This window comes from Scyliorhinus canicula, chromosome 1 (genome assembly GCF_902713615.1).
Source record: "Scyliorhinus canicula chromosome 1, sScyCan1.1, whole genome shotgun sequence".
NCBI lineage: Eukaryota > Metazoa > Chordata > Chondrichthyes > Carcharhiniformes > Scyliorhinidae > Scyliorhinus > Scyliorhinus canicula.
Window position 1 is genome coordinate 65,502,308 of NC_052146.1, and position 15,858 is coordinate 65,518,165.

Genomic DNA, 15,858 nt, shown 5'->3' on the forward strand with positions numbered 1-15,858 from the left:
CCTGGATGAGTGCAGCTCCGACAACACTCAAAAAGCTTGACACTATCCAGGACAAAGCAGTCCGCTTGATTGCTCACCCTTCCACAAACATTCAAACACTTGGGCGGCACGGTAGCACTGTTGCTTCACAGTGTCAGGGTCCCAGGTTTGTTTCCCGACTTGGGCCACTGTCTGTGCGGAGTCTGCACGTTCTCCCCATGTCTATGTGGGTTTCCTCCGGGTGCTCCGGTTTCCTCCTACAACTCCCGAAAGACGTGCTGTTAGGCAATTTGGACATTCTGAATTTTCCCTCTGTGTACCCGAACATGCACCGGAATGTGGTGACTCGGGGCTTTTCGCAGTAACTTCATTGCAGTGTTAATGTAAGCCTACTTGTGACAATAAGATTACTAATTAAAAAAAATTAGAACCCTCCACCACCAATGAACAGTATTAGCCTGTGTACCATCTACAAGATGCACTGCAGCAACTCAAGGAGATTCCTCAGACAGCACTTTCCAAACCCATGACCAGTATCATCTAGAAGGACAAGAGCAGCAGATAGCTGGGAACCCCACCACCTGGAGGTTCCCCTCCAGTCACTCGCCACCCTGACTTGGAAATATATCAGCGCTCCTTCACTTTCGCTGGGGCAACATAAGTTTATAAGATATAGGAGCAAAGTTAGGCCATTTGGCCCATCGAATCTGCTCTGCCATTCTATCATGGCTGATACATTCCTCATCTGTTACCTAGACTGTCACAGACCAAGAGCTGGATTGCAAAATCAGCCAAAGCACCTCCTCCCTAGAACACATGACCTAGGAACAGGACTAGGCAATTTAGCCTCCCAAATCTAAGCACCTTCAATGTGATCATGGCCAATCCCATCCTGGCCTCAACTCCACCGCCTGCCCATTCTGCATAACCCTTCAACCCATTACCAATTAAAAATCTGTCTAACTCCTCCTTAAATTTACTTACTGACCCAACATCCACTGCACTCTGGGGTAGCGAATTCCACAGATTCACAACCCTTTGAGCGAAGTAGTTTTTCCTCAAATCTGTTTTAAATTTGCTACTTCTTATTCTAAGATTATGATCTCTTTTTTTTAGAATGCCCCATAAGAAGAAGCATCTGTTCCACGTCTACTTTATCCATACCTTTTAGCATCTTCTATACCTCAATTAGATTTCCCGTAGTTCTTCTAAACTCGAGAGAGTATAGGCCTAAACTGTTCAATCTCTCTTCATACGACAAAACCCTCATCTCTGGGATCAATCTAGTGAACCTCCTCTGAACTGCCTCCAATGCCACTACAGCTTTCCTCAAATAAGAGGATCAAAATTGGACAATACTCCAGGTGCAGTTTTACCAATGCCTTGTATAGTTGCAGCAACACTTTTATACTCAATTCCTTTAGCTTTAAATGCCAACATTCCATTTGCTTTCCTTATTATCTGTTGCACCTGCATGCTTGTTTTCTGTGACTCATGCACGAGGACACCCAGGTCCCTCTGCATCGGAGCACCCCGAAGTCTCTCCCTATTTAGATAATAAGTTGCCTTTCCATTTTTTTCAAACAAAATGCATAACCTCACACTTATCCACGTTAAATTCCATCTGTCACATTTTGGCCCACTCTCCTAACCTATCTATATCCATTTATAAGGTTCTATTTTTTTGTGTCATCTGCGAACATCCTGGAACTTCCTCCCTAACAGCACGGTGGTGTTATGCTTCTTGAAAGAATGCTCGAAGTCGTCTTTAAGTTAAAGGATGGTTTATTGTGCTCCACAATAAGTTACAGAATTGCACTTGAGAATATACTGCTCTTCAATGTTCTGCAACTAGGCCTAAAAGACTTGCAGCCCTGAGCTCAACTTCCACGTCCTGCCTCCTTAACCCTCCGGTCCAAGTGGGCGAGGGCGGGCCTTCGGCATCCCTCTTATATGTCCCCGCTCTGCCCCCTGGTGGTACTTCCATTTCCCATCAGCCCCTTCTGTACACACTCAGGCGAGGATCACTACATCCCCCTTTTCCACTTTTTTTTTGTAGTTGCAGAGCTGTAACTAAACACAAATGTAGACAGTTAGGTTTATATACAAAGACAAGGCAGGGCAATGCAATTGTCAGTCCATGTTCACAGGTTCAGACGGTTGGGTGCACGTCTGATCCTGGTAGACCTCCTGAGTGGGCATGGAGATCCAGAGTCTTCTATGTCCATTTGGACACCTGCTGCTGGAGTTCCAGGATGTTGTATGACAGCGTCCTGTAGATCTAGTGCGTCCTGCAGATCGAGTGTTGGAAATACCCGTTGACGAGGTGTAACTTTTAGAAGATCTCGGCGATTTCGTCGAAACATTGTTCCATCGTCAGACTGCACTATGTAGGATCGTGGCGATATTTGGCGGAGAACCAACGCCATTTTGGACCAGCCCCCAGCCGGGTGTCGCAACCTCACCGTATCGTTGATTGCCAACGGATGCAGTACTTTTGCCTGCTGGTCATAGTGCTGCTTTTGCACTTGACGTTGGTGACGCATTTTATCCAGGACAGGCGAGTGATCGGGATTGGTGAATTGTAGTGCCGGTAACGTTGTCCGCACATCTCTGTTGAAGAGCATTTGAGCTGGTGATAGTCCAGAGCTCAAAGGTGACGATTGGTATGACAAGAGGGCCAAGTGTATGTCGGATTTTGAGTCCGCAGCCTTGCTGATGAGTTGTTTGATTATGTGGACACCTTTCTCCACCCTGCCATTTGATTGCGGAAAGTGTGGACTCGACGTTATATGCTTGAAGTTGTAGTTCTTGGCGAAGTCCGTCCACTCCCAGCTAGCAAAACAAGGACCATTGTCGGACATGACCGCCCGTGGGATGCCATGCCTGGAGAAGGTTTCTTTGCAGGCCTTGATGACTGATGCCGCTGTGAGATCCGGGAGTTTCAGTACTTCCGGAAAGTTGGAGTAGTAGTCGATGAGCAGAACATAGTTGCGGCCCATGGCGTGGAACAAGTCAATGCCCACTTTGTCCCATGGTGACGTGGCCATCTCATGCTGCTGCAGTGGCTCCTTGCATTGTGCCGGTCGATGTCTTTGGCACGTGTCACAAGTGAGCACCATGTTTGTTATGTCCTCGTTAATCCCTGGCCAGTAAACAGATTGTCATGCTCTCCTTTTGCACTTTACGGCACCAAGGTGCCCCTCGTGAATCCTGTGGAGGATGTCCGCCCGGAGCGCCATTGGGATGATGATTCTGTCGTTTCGCAGTATAATGCCATTGACCACGGATAGTTCAGTCCTGACGTTTTGGAACTGTGGGCACCGCCCTCTTGGCCAGCCATGCTGAAGGTTGTGTATGACTTGAAGGAGGGTGGCGTCCTCCTGTGTCGCCTGACGAATTTGCTGCAGCCTCTCGTCCGTTGCCGGGAGTGTCTCCTTGCACCACTGTGCATGAGCTTCCACATCATTGATGGAAGCCAGTGGCGGGTTGTCAGCGTCCATGGCTCGTGATAATGTGTCAGTTATCACAAGGTCCTTGCCAGGGGTGTAGACCAGCGTGAAGTCGTACCTTCGCAACTTCATCATCATGCGTTGTAGGCGCGGTGTCATATCATTTAGGTCTTTGTCGATGATGTTGACCAGCGGCCTATGATCAGTTTCCACGAGAAACATGGGGAGACCGTACACATTGTGGTGGAATTTGGTCACGCCTGTGATCAGCCCTAGGCACTCCTTCTCTATCTGTGCGTGCCTGCACTCTGTGGCGATCATCGCTCGTGAAGCGTAAGCCACTGGGACCCAGTCCGACTGGTCATTCTGTTGCAGTAGCACAGCACCAATTCCATGTTGACTGGCGTCAGTGGAGATCTTGGTAGGTTTTGCCGGGTCAAAAAATGCCAGCGTTGGAGCTGCCATCAATGGGTGTCTCAGATTATCCCATTCATCTTGGTGATCTTGGGTCCAGGCAAACTCCGTGTCCTTACTTATCGCTTTCCTTAACGCCGTTGTCCGTGCTGCTAGGTTCGGTATGAATTTACCGAGGAAGTTGATGAATCCCAGGAATCTTAGCACCGCTTTCTTGTCATGTGGTCTCTGCATGCTCTGAATTGCGGCGATCTTCTCAGCGTCCAGCTTCACTCCGTGCTCTGATATTGTGTCGCCCAGGAAGGTCAGAGAGGACCGTGCAAAGGTGCACTTGGCCCGGTTGAGCTTCAGTCCAAAGTGGTGGATCCTTTGGAAGACTTGCTTCAACCTCGCAATGTGGTCTTCCTCTGTCGTTGACCATATTATGATGTCATCCACATAGACACGGACGCCTTCAATGCCTTCTATCATCTGCTCCATAATTCTGTGAAATATTTCGGATGCAGATATAATGCCGAAGGGCATCCGGTTATAACAGTACCTTCCAAACGGCGTGTTGAAGGTGCACAGCAGGCGGCTGGACTCATCGAGCTGCATTTGCCAGAAGCCCTGTGAGGCATCAAGCTTGGTGAAGATGCGAGCTTGTGCCATTTCGCTCGTTATCTCCTCTCGCTTGGGGATAGGGTAGTGTTCCCTGCGAATGTTCTTATTCAAATCTTGGGGATCTAAAGAGATCCGGAGTTCATCAGACGGCTTCTTAACGCACACCAGCGAGCTGACCCAGTCAGTCGGCTGTGTGACTCGTGAGATGATGCCTTGAGTTTGGAGACGTTGAAGTTCAGCTTTTAGCTTGTCCCGCAATGGAGCCGGCACCCTCCGTGGGGCATGAACGACCGGTATGGCATTCTCTTTGAGCAGGATTTTGTATGTGTAGGGTAGCGTACCCATGCCCGAGAAGACGTCGGGGTACCCGCTGAGTAGCAGCTGTATGTCATCGGCAATGCGTGATGATTCAGCCGCGTGCATGAAGATCCTTTGAATTAGCTGCAAATCCTTGCGGGCTTGAGCACCTAGCAGTGAGGATCTTTTTTCATCTACAATTTCAAATCGTAGTCCTGTTGTGACTGCCTTGTTGGCAACTTGTAGGTGGCAGGATCCCTTTGAGGTGATCTGGTTTCCGTTGTAATCAGTTAACTTGCATGCGGCAGGTAACATCTCGTGCGGCAGGTAACATCTCGTGCGTCCCTGGGACGGCTGCGAGATCTTTGCTCGTCATCAAGTTTGCTGAGGCTCCCGTGTCCAGCTTGAACGTGATGGGGAAGTCATTGACTCGCACTGTAGCAGTCCATTCTCTTGCGGAGTTGATGGCATGCACGTGTCGAGGTTTTGTCGTCAGCTCCTGTGGTTCTGCTGTGGTGTTTATAATTCCAATGCTGTACGTGTTCTCCCAGGAGTTGAATTCTTCGTGGTCGGAAAAATTGTCTTCGGGTGCCGGAGTGTTCATTACATCAACTGTGCGGACCTTCAGGTTTCCGTACCGTTGCATTGTTGAGTGATATTTGGCTGTGGACTGACATTGGGAGGCGAAGTGATTCATTTTTGAACACTTTCTGCACCTTTTTCCTTGAGCAGGACATTGCCCTTTTAAATGGGAGGAGCCACAATAATGACACGTCATGACGTCATGCGTATGTTGCGTTCGCGCATGCGCAGTGCGGTTTTCAGTCCGGGGCCGGTATTGCGAGAAGTGCGCATGCGTGTACCGATCACTTCCGGGATCGCGTCTTTCGGGATGATGCGCATGCGCAGACGGGCCGGAGAACGGAAGAGACGGCCTGTGAGGAGAGGTCACCATCTTTATATCTGCCTCGTGGTGAGTGTTTTGCAATGAATGTCTTTCAAATAGCTCCAGTACCTGCTGCTTTTTCTGCTCCTGTAGTAAGCATTTATCTATGGTGGTTTTAAGTGTTAAATCGTTTTGCAGTATTAGTGATTCTCTTAGATTTCCGTTGGCAAGACCATAGATCAGCTGATCTCTGATGAGTGAGTTTGTTAAATCACCGAAGTTGCAAACTTGTGCTCGCAAGCGTAGATCTGTCACAAAGTGGGAGATAGTCTCCCCGTTTTTTCGGATTCTGAGACGCAGGGTGAATCTTTCAATGATCTCATTGGATTGAGATTTACAGTGTTCATCAAATTTCGCGACTATCACTTGATACTTGATTTTATCTTCAGTATCAGCATATGTGAAAGAGTTATAGATGTCTACCGCCTGCTGGCCTGCCGATCTGAGTAAAAGTCCAATTTTTCTGTCATCGGTGGCTGCATGTAAGTCCTGAGCTGATGAGTACATCTCAAACTGCTGTTTAAACATTTTCCAGTTGTAATTTAAATTACCTGTAGTTCTCATTGGCCCTGGAAGTAGCGTGTGTTCCATTGTTTCAGAAGGTCGTCTGGAGTCGAGAGGCTGCAAAGTCTGGTGGCCTGCCTGTTGCTGTTGCTTTTGCTGGTAGCGCTGGTTCCTTCTGTTCAGAGAAGCCACTCCTGTACCATGTAATGCTTCTTGAAAGAATGCTCGAAGTCGTCTTTAAGTTAAAGGATGGTTTATTATGCTCCACAATAAGTTACAGAATTGCACTTGAGAATATACTGCTCTTCAATGTTCTGCAACTAGGCCCAAAAGACTTGCAGCCCTGAGCTCAACTTCCACGTCCTGCCTCCTTAACCCTCCGATCCAAGTGGGCGAGGGCGGGCCTTCGGCGTCCCTCTTATATGTCTCCGCTCTGCCCCCTGATGGTACTTCCATTTCCCATCAGCCCCTTCTGTACACACTCAGGCGAGGATCACTACAGGTGGGTGTACCGACACACTTTAGGGACTGCAGCGGTTCAAGAAGGCAATTCACCACCTCCTGAAGGGCAACTAGGGATGGGCAGTAAATGCTGGACTAATCAGCGACGCCCACACCCTGTAAATTAATTTTTAAAGAATCATCACTGAAAACAGTTAACCTGGTCATTTTCTGGTTTTGGGACTTTGCTGTACATAAATTGGCTGTGGCCTTTACATAACAACAGTGATAACATTTCAAAAGTAATCCATTAGTTAAAAAGCATTTTGTGAAAGGCCCTTCAAAATTGAAGCTCTAGCTGATATTCCAACTGAATGTGATAAGAGTTATATAAACACAGGAGCTAAATACCTGATGCAGATTTCGACAGTCACAGTCTTTCAACCTTGGTTCTATTTTGAAGATGGGTTAATATTTAGTTATTAAGAAACAAGCATAGTTGATGTTGCAGATAATTTTGATTTAAAAGTAAATTGGCTTTTGGAATCAGGTGTTGAATATGACTGATGAGCGCTTGTTGCAGGAAAGATGTGCTAACAATTTTGTTCATCTGTGAAGCAAAATACTGTGGCTGCTGAAAATCTGAAATAAAAACAGACAATGCTGGAAATACCCAGCTGTCTGAACATTTCCAGCATTTTCATTTGCAAATCTGGTGTCAGACCTCAAGAGTTTAAACATGGAGGAGGGGATGTAATCCAGTATATTGTGTGGTATTGACAACAGCATTTGTGAAACTCCTTGAATTTAGATGTCTATATAACTGAAAAAGCCCTCGCTGGAAAGTAATCATTCCTATTTCCTCTGTGTCCTTGTAGCAGCAGACCAGATGGCTCCTCTTGACTATCTTCGCTGCCTCCATTGGTGGCACCTTCCAATATGGCTTTAACCTGTCAATCATCAATGCACCAACAACTGTGAGTCTAAACTAGACCAATGGTCAACTTGTAAAGGTCAGCTGTTTCCATACTTTTCAAGGCAAAATTAAAATTAAATCTGTATTTTTTTTTATCCTCACAATGACAGTTCATCCAAAACTTTATCAATGAGACCTGGACTGAGCGTTATGGCACCCAGATGGAGAGTTGGGTCATCACACTTATCTGGAGCTTTATTGTGGTTGCTTTCTCAGTGGGAGGATTTGTCGGAGCGCTTATTGCTGGACCCATGGCCATACGATTTGGGAGGTATGAGCTGCAGGGGTAATATTTGGGTGAAACCCCAACAGAAGCTATTTTCACTGCCAAGAAAAATCTAACTTTGTGCTGTGAGTGGACTGTTAAAATTCCATTTCTTAGGTGGAAATGCAGCACGGCGTGAAAGTGATACCAGGGTATTGGGAAGAAAGTTCAGGATGAGAGGTATTGCAGGATGACAAAGTTTATTACCTTAGTTTGTCCAGGAATTTGAAAGGAGGTTTTAGATGATTACCCCCACATGGGGTTATACTCTAAACGTTTGTAGAGTTGTGGTTTTTTTTAAGAGTTCTGAGGGGAAAGAATTATTTGACATGTCAAGGAAAATAAACTTCTTTTGTTATTTAATCTCTCCTGGCTTCCATTCTCTCTTGTTCTTCCTGCCCCCTTTCACTGGCTTAAAATCTCTTACATTTCTTTTTCTTCAGTTCCAATGATAGGTCATCGACCTGAAACAATGGACTGGATTTTCATGGAGTTGGGAAGACACCGTGGAGGTGTGAGAATAACTGCCGGGTCTGATTCCAGGATTCCTTACTCCATTCCTGGTGTTTCCAGTTTTCATCAAGTTATGCACCCACTTAACCGCAAGGCCCCTCATGTCCTTTGTGTCAAGTTATTGCATCTCCAAGCCCATTCACCCTCTATACACTTGGTATAGAACCAATGAGCCCTACAGTGATACTAGAATATGTTAAAATAAGCTTTAAAATTCATTAATTACTTGCTACTTTCTTAAAAACACACCTTTAGCTACAGCCCAATAAAAGTATCAATCGTCCAGAACCTTTGAAGAATCAATAGCAGAAACTGCAAGAAAAGAGTTTGAAAGCACTTTGTGCAATTGATAGAATAGATCAGAGAGTCACAGCTGTAAATCAAGCAATGCTTCCCTGAGGCCCCAGCTGTTTCAACACTCTAATGGATGTCCGGACTCTCGGCCAAGCCTCATTATGTATTCTTGGCTGTTTTGTTCTTATTTTAAATTTCTTTGATTTGATCTTGTAATGGAGGAGAAAGTTAGGTCCAAAATACCAATAGATGAAAAAGGCTTAAGAATTGGGCAACTGCAGAGTTTTCATTCTATGCCCATTTAACTGCTGATACGTTATTATTCTATACGTGGGCTGTGTCTGGGGCCAGTGCTTGAGTATAACACTAGTGTTAGTGGTAGTTGTAATTTCAGTTAATTGATTCAGATAATCACACAACATTGGGAACAATAGAATTTAAATACAGGAAAAACACAAAGCAAAATAGTGTAGGATCTAGAAATCTGAAACGAGAAAAACACACACATTCAGAATGCCAGGCAGTAAACAAGTTAAAATTTAAGACCCCCCACCCGCCTCCATCAGTCGGAAATGGAAAATATTACAGATGAACAGCAAAATGGAATGAGGAAAAAGGGGCTGGATTCACCCAAAATGGGGCTATATCCCCAGGCCGGCGTAAAACGCTGGCATTTCACTCCCGAGTTTCCAATAAAAAGAACAGTCAATTCAATCACCTGCAGTAGGCTAGCAGGGACCCAGAGTGATTCAAGCAGCTTTAGCTGCAGAAACGGGCCCCTGCACTTCCGATCTGGAGTCTGTGCATTCACACGGCGGCGGCCTCCATTGGCCGCGCCGAGCGCCATGGTGGACTGTGACCGCGGAGGCAGGTTCGAAATGTAGGCCCCCCCCCCCGATCGTCCACGCTCCCGAAGATCCGTCCGCTCCGGCCCAATCTCTTCCCCCAGCCGCCCATAAAGTACCCCCCACCCCTCCCCCAGGTGCCTGATCCCCCCACCAGGCAGCTGCGAACTCAGTCTGCAGCCGGCACGCGAGCATCTCGATTGGCCATAGCATGTTAGTTCCACGGCGTCGGGAACTCAGCCGGTCGGGAGTGGAGGATCGCTGGGCGGGCCTTTGGCAATGGCCCCTCCAGCCACGCGGAATACTACGCGCATACACCGATTTTCGGGGTCCAGAGAATCGCCGGGCCCGATTTCAGTGCCAAATTGGAATCTCCGCCCCCGTGCCAAACGCGATTTCAGCACAGGGTTGCAGAGAATCCAGCACAAGGAGAGGGGAATAAACATAAATACATACAGAATAAAAATGCTAGATATCTGTGAATAATTTAAGTAGAAAACAGAATATGCTTTTTTGTTTGTTACTGGGAACATAGAGCGTAGTAGGCACAAAGTACTTAGGAGCAGGAGTAGGACATTCGGCCCTTTGAGACTGCTTCATTCAGTAAGATCAGGGCTAATCTGCTTATCATCGCAACTCCACTTTGCTGTCTGCCCCCCAATTACTCTCGACTCCCTTGTCTATCAAAATTCTATCTAACTCAACCTTGAATAAATTCAGAAACCCAGCCACCATAGATTTCTGGGTAGAGATTTCCAGATACTAACTAATCCCTCCTGAGAGAACAGGAGAAAAATTTAGCGTGGCCAATCCACCTACACTGCACATCTTTGGGTTGTGGGGGTGAGACCCATGCAGATACGAGGAAAATGTACAAACTCCACATGGACAGTGACTTGGGGCCGGGATCGAACCCGGGTCCTCAGCGCCGTGAGGAAGCAGTGCTGACCATGCCGCCCTAATCTTTCACTGTTTAAATAATTTGCTACTTTTCTGGTTTTCCTGTTAAAGTAGATAACCTCACATTTTCCCACATTATATTCTCATCTCCCAAATTTTACCGTTCACTTAACGTCACCATATTCCTGTGTAGACTCTTTCCTCCTTTTGAGAGCTTACTTATTACTTATCTTGGTGTCATTCCCAAACGTAGCTACCATACATTTGGTCCTTTATCCAAGCCATTGATGTAGATTGTAAACTGTTAAGGTCCCAGCACCGATCCCTGTGGCAGCCCACTAGTTACAGTTTGCCAACCCAAAAAAGACCCATTTAACCCTACCCACTGTTTCCTGTTAGCTAACTAATCCTTTATCCCAGTGTTTTTCAAACTTTTTTACCCGGGTACCTGATGAAGACTGCCCTTGTGTTAATGTATTCTCCTATACACTTAACTAGGCAGAAATTTGCACTAAACTTGTCGGATGCAAAATGAAATTTTATTGGTATCCATTGATTATAAAGAGAGTAATCTTCTTGTGGTTACAAAATCAAATGTTCTTAATACAGGCCCCTGCAGAAGGCTTTACTTGAGACGATTATACTTAGTTACTTACAGAATGACTTGAATTCAAAATACAATACATTTCTTTGCTCAAAGCAAACAGCTGCGCAGGTTAGAAGTGGAAATGAAAAATATGAAACAAAGATAGCAGATAGCGAGGCAAATAGTATAGGATGATTCTAGAATGGAAAATGATCGCTTAAAACCTTTAAGGAATTCGTTATCAGTCTAAGTCAATCTATTCCTACCCCTGTAACATGCCAATTGGTTTGGGTGATTCGACGATTGGGTTGTCAGTCTTCAATATGCAGCATTAATTTTGAATTATCAGCCATGTTGCATCTTAGAATTCTTTAGTGTGTGTTGGAATGCAAACTCTGTTCTTACCATTGGACAATCCCACAAAACACAGTTGAGATCTTCATGTCAACTGTGTTCTAACCAGCGGGAAAACTCCTACCGGAGCAATAGGAAGAAATTTTGAACTGAGTTCTCCCCCCCCCCCCGCGCCCCTCTCTGCTTGCAGCACAGGAGTGTCCCTGTGATAACTAAACACTCTACTGCCGGATGTCAGAGACCAGACCAAGGTAGCCACCTGGGAGAAATGCACCTTTGTATTACTGCTGGAGAATCGCACTCACTTGTTGATACACCCGCCGTTTAGGATGTGGTTCGGTTTTATATATATGTATATTGCAGATTGTTTTAAGGCTCAGAGCTTTTTAAAAAACCCCTGTCAAGCGCGCAAGAAATCCATGAGAGTAGTGCCAGCATTCTGAGGTCTGTTCCCATGGTGACACTGACCTTTGGCAGTAATTTAATCAAATGCAGCCTGATTGAATGTTGCTGGCAGATCTCCTATTATTTCAATTCCACAATGATGCCTGTCCCCTATGGACCCTGTTGTCGCTCAGGTCTCTCAGAAAGCTAAGGCATTCCCATGTCCTTTCACAAATACATGCAACTGTATAGAACCAATGAACCTTGTAATAGGATATGTTAAAAAAGTTTTTAAAAGTCTATTCTACGATATCTTTCCATCTTGAACTTCAACTTTATACTGTAGCCCAATAAAAGTGTCAATCATCCACACCCTTGAAGGTTTCAGTTGCTGAAACTGCAAACATTTGAAATCTCTTTATCTGGTGTAAATAGACAGAAGAGATCAGAGAGCCAGAGCTGTCAAATCAAGCAACGTTTTCTCTGGGGATCAGATGTTTTAGAACTTTAATGGATGTCTGTGCACCCAGTCATAATGAGGCATGGCTGCGAGCCAAGAAATCCATTAGGCTGGAAAAAGTTTTTTTTTCCATTGGCGCGGGGGGGGGGGGGGGGGGGGCATGAGGGACCATAGGGATTGTATGGGGAGCATATCTTGATATGGGGAGGTGGGCATGATTCGCCGTAGGGGTGGGTGGGGGCAATAAATGGCCTGGATGGGGCAGCACGGTTGCACAGCAGTTAGCACAGTTGCTTCACAGCTCCAGGGTCCCAGGTTCGATTCCCAGCTTGGGTCACTGTCTGTGCGGAGTCCGCACGTTCTCCCCGTGTCTGCGTGGGTTTCCTCCGGGTGCTCCGGATTCCTCCCACAGTCCAAAGATGTGCAGGTTCGGTTGATTGGCCATGCTAAATTGTCCTTTGTGTCCAAAAAGGTTAGGAGGGGTTACTGGGTTATGGGGATGGGGTGGGCGTAAGTGGGGTGCTCTTTCCAATGGCTGGTGCAGACTCGATGGGCCGAATGGCCTCCTTCTGTACTGTAAATTGTATGATTTTATGATGAGTGTGTGGGGTGAGGAATGAAGGTTGGAGAGCGGTTCTGTTTTTATTTTAACTGGGACGAAATCCCACAACACAGTGTAAGGCAGGCCTATTAACCAACCCACCTCTGCACCTGCCAACCTCGGTGGCTGTTTACAACAAAGCCTGTCCTGTGCTGGCTGGCTTGACTCCAGCCTGTACTCACCCCATCTCTCCACAATGAAAATCTCGTCCATTTGGGCACTTTCTCCAGATGCGGGCAGGCTGAGCTGGGGGATTTCCTGATTCCTGCTACCAGCCTCGAAGATGAAAATCCATGCCAAAATACCTGTTCAATGCTTCCACCATTTCTTTGTTTTCCGTTAATAATTCTCCAGACTCACTCTTTAGAGGATTTATTGCCAATGCCAAACTGACCCTGAGAAGGGGGTGGTGAACTGCCTCTTGAATTGCTGCAATCCATATGATGTAGGTCAGTTTGAGAGAGAATTGCATGGTTTTGCCCCAGCATCAGTGACGGAATGACGATTTAATTCCAAGTCAGGGTGGCTAGTGACTTGGAGGGAAACTATAGGTGGTGGTGTTCCCTGCTGCTTCAGTTTGAGTTTCCAGGGGATGGCGACAAGGAATAGGTCCGTCCTTGGTGTGGAAATAGCCCATCAGAACTCGATAGGTGTTTGCATTGTGCTGTTGACCTGTTTCCTTTCCTTATACAGACTCCTGAGCTACTGGAGCTTGCTATTTCTTCCTGCTTCACTTTTACCCGCTACCTTCTGCTTCTTTAAGCTACTCTCTCATTCTCCATGTCGTTTGTATTTAACTTCTTAAAAATAGTTATCATAATGCTTCCTGTTGGCTCAAGTTTATATCACTTTCGGATTTAGCTGTCTCCTCTTTTGTATTTCAGCACTTTAGTGATCAATCTATTGCTTTTAATGTTTGTGACTGTGTGTCGCAGAATCACAGAATTGTTACAGCACAGAAGGTGGCCATTCAGCCCACTGTGTTTGCACCGATTCTCTGAATGAGCAATTCATTAGTGTCTTTGTCCCTCCTTTTCCCCAAAACCCTGCATGTTCTTCCTTTTCAGATTCCCTTTTGAATCCTTCGATTGAACACCAACACACTCTCAGGCAGTTCATTCCACACCTTAATCATGCGATACTTAAAAAAATAAATTCTCATTTAACTTTTTAGCTTCTTTTACCAATTACTTTAAATTTGTATCTCCTTATTCTGGATTTCTTCACAGCTGGGGAACAGTTGCTCTCTATCTACTCTGTCCAGTGTAATTTGAATCCCTCTATCAAATCTCCTTTCAGCTTTGTTTTCTCCAAACTTCTCCAATTTATCTTCATAACTGAGGTTCCTCAGTCCTGAAATAATTCTCAGGAATCTTTTCTGCAGACTCTCCAATGCATTTACATTTTTCATGAAGTGCAGCACCCATAACTTAACGCAGTTGAGGTCGAACCAGTATCTGATACAAGTTCAGCATAATCTCCTTGCTCTTGTACTGCATACTCTATTAATAAAGCTGAGGACACTGTATGCTTTATTACCCATGCTCTCAACTTGTCCTGCTACCTTCAATGCACATATATACCCAGATCTGTCTGCTTCAGCACTCCCATTGTACCTCTTATATTCTCTCCATTTTGTAAGAGTCCTTCCTGGGGTTATTTCCTTTGGCCCAATTTATTTTCTTAGTTTGGTCCGTGGACCTAAAATTTGGATGTGCCTTTGAGCAGAAGACTCAAAGTTGAAAACAGTCTGCTTGCCGGGCAGTGTTGTCTCAGGTTTTGTATTTTGGAAAGTAGAAGCCAGATTCCTTGGCACCGAGTATATCTTAGGAACCAGGTTTGGATGGAGTCGGTTTGATTGGTTAACTGGCAAATGGTGGGTTGACTAGCAATAGTGTTCTGCCTGACAATGGTCAGTGATTGATTCCTGCATGATGCTTTTGTAAGGATCCTCCTGTTTAAACCTGGTTTCACTTGTATATTCCCTTCATTTTCTGTTATCTTGGCTGTTGTAACTTTTGAATCTGGACGATTACTGAACCCCCCCCTCTCAGGATGTAGAACATAGAACATTACAGCACAGAACAGGCCCTTCAGCCCTCAATGTTGTGCCGAGCAATGATCACCCTACTCAAACCCACGTATCCACCCTATACCCATAACCCAACAACCCCCCCCTTAACCTTACTTTTAAGGACACTACGGGCAATTTATCATAGCCAATCCACCTAACCCGCACATCTTTGGACTGTGGGAGGAAACCGGAGCACCCGGAGGAAATCCACGCACACACGGGGAGGACGTGCAGACTCCGCACAGACAGTGACCCAGCCGGGAATCGAAACTGGGACCCTGGAGCTGTGAAGCATTTATGCTAACCACCATGCTGCCGTGCTGCCCATTGTGCTATTTGGTTTGGTCCAGCGATTACATATTTTGGTGGACTTGGCTGGCAGACAATCAGCTCCTTTAAATTCCAGGGTCAAAGATAATACTCTGTGCTGATGGGTGCTGGTATCCCGGAATGTTCTGCCAGACTCAGACAGGCTCCATTTTAGGAGATTGGAGCTCACTTTTGATTAAAAGTCTTGGAGAGCCGTAATTCTCATTTCTCTCTCTTCTGATGACCTCGCTAAGGTCCTGAAGAAAAGGCCTTTCTCTTGCTCTTTCCACAGCCCGTTAAACCTGCGGGAAGATCCAAACCAGCATCAGCTGCAGGCAGGCTGTGTTATTTGAAAACTGTTGCACGTTTTACTTGAGTGTATTACGCGTTTATTGGAGTGTATTAACACGCCTCCGTTTAAAGGCCGTGTGCTTAACACTGCTACAGCTCTGTGTGTGTATTTTCAGCTCGGAGTCGCCAGGTGCCGTATATAGACACCTCACAAGTATTTCAAGGTCAGGTTCAAAGTAATAAAACTATACACCGATCAGTAAGTTCAAACGATCAATATTTATTATACAAATATAATAAATATGCATGCACACGCTAAAGACTAATACCTATTTCTACTATTAAACGACTAAATACTTATCTAAGTAGG

The 15,858-nt window shown here is 45.7% G+C and overlaps 1 protein-coding gene across 3 annotated transcripts in view; it reads left to right on the plus strand.

Annotated features, from left to right (window-relative positions):
• Positions 1-15,858, plus strand: part of LOC119963228 (solute carrier family 2, facilitated glucose transporter member 11-like) — a 157,428-nt gene that overhangs the window by 36,232 nt on the left and 105,338 nt on the right. For all 3 annotated transcript variants that reach the window (XM_038792021.1, XM_038792030.1, XM_038792038.1), the window contains 2 exons: positions 7,515-7,613; positions 7,723-7,883. In XM_038792021.1, coding sequence (XP_038647949.1) covers positions 7,515-7,613; positions 7,723-7,883 — 260 coding nt within the window. The remainder of the gene's footprint in view (positions 1-7,514; positions 7,614-7,722; positions 7,884-15,858) is intronic.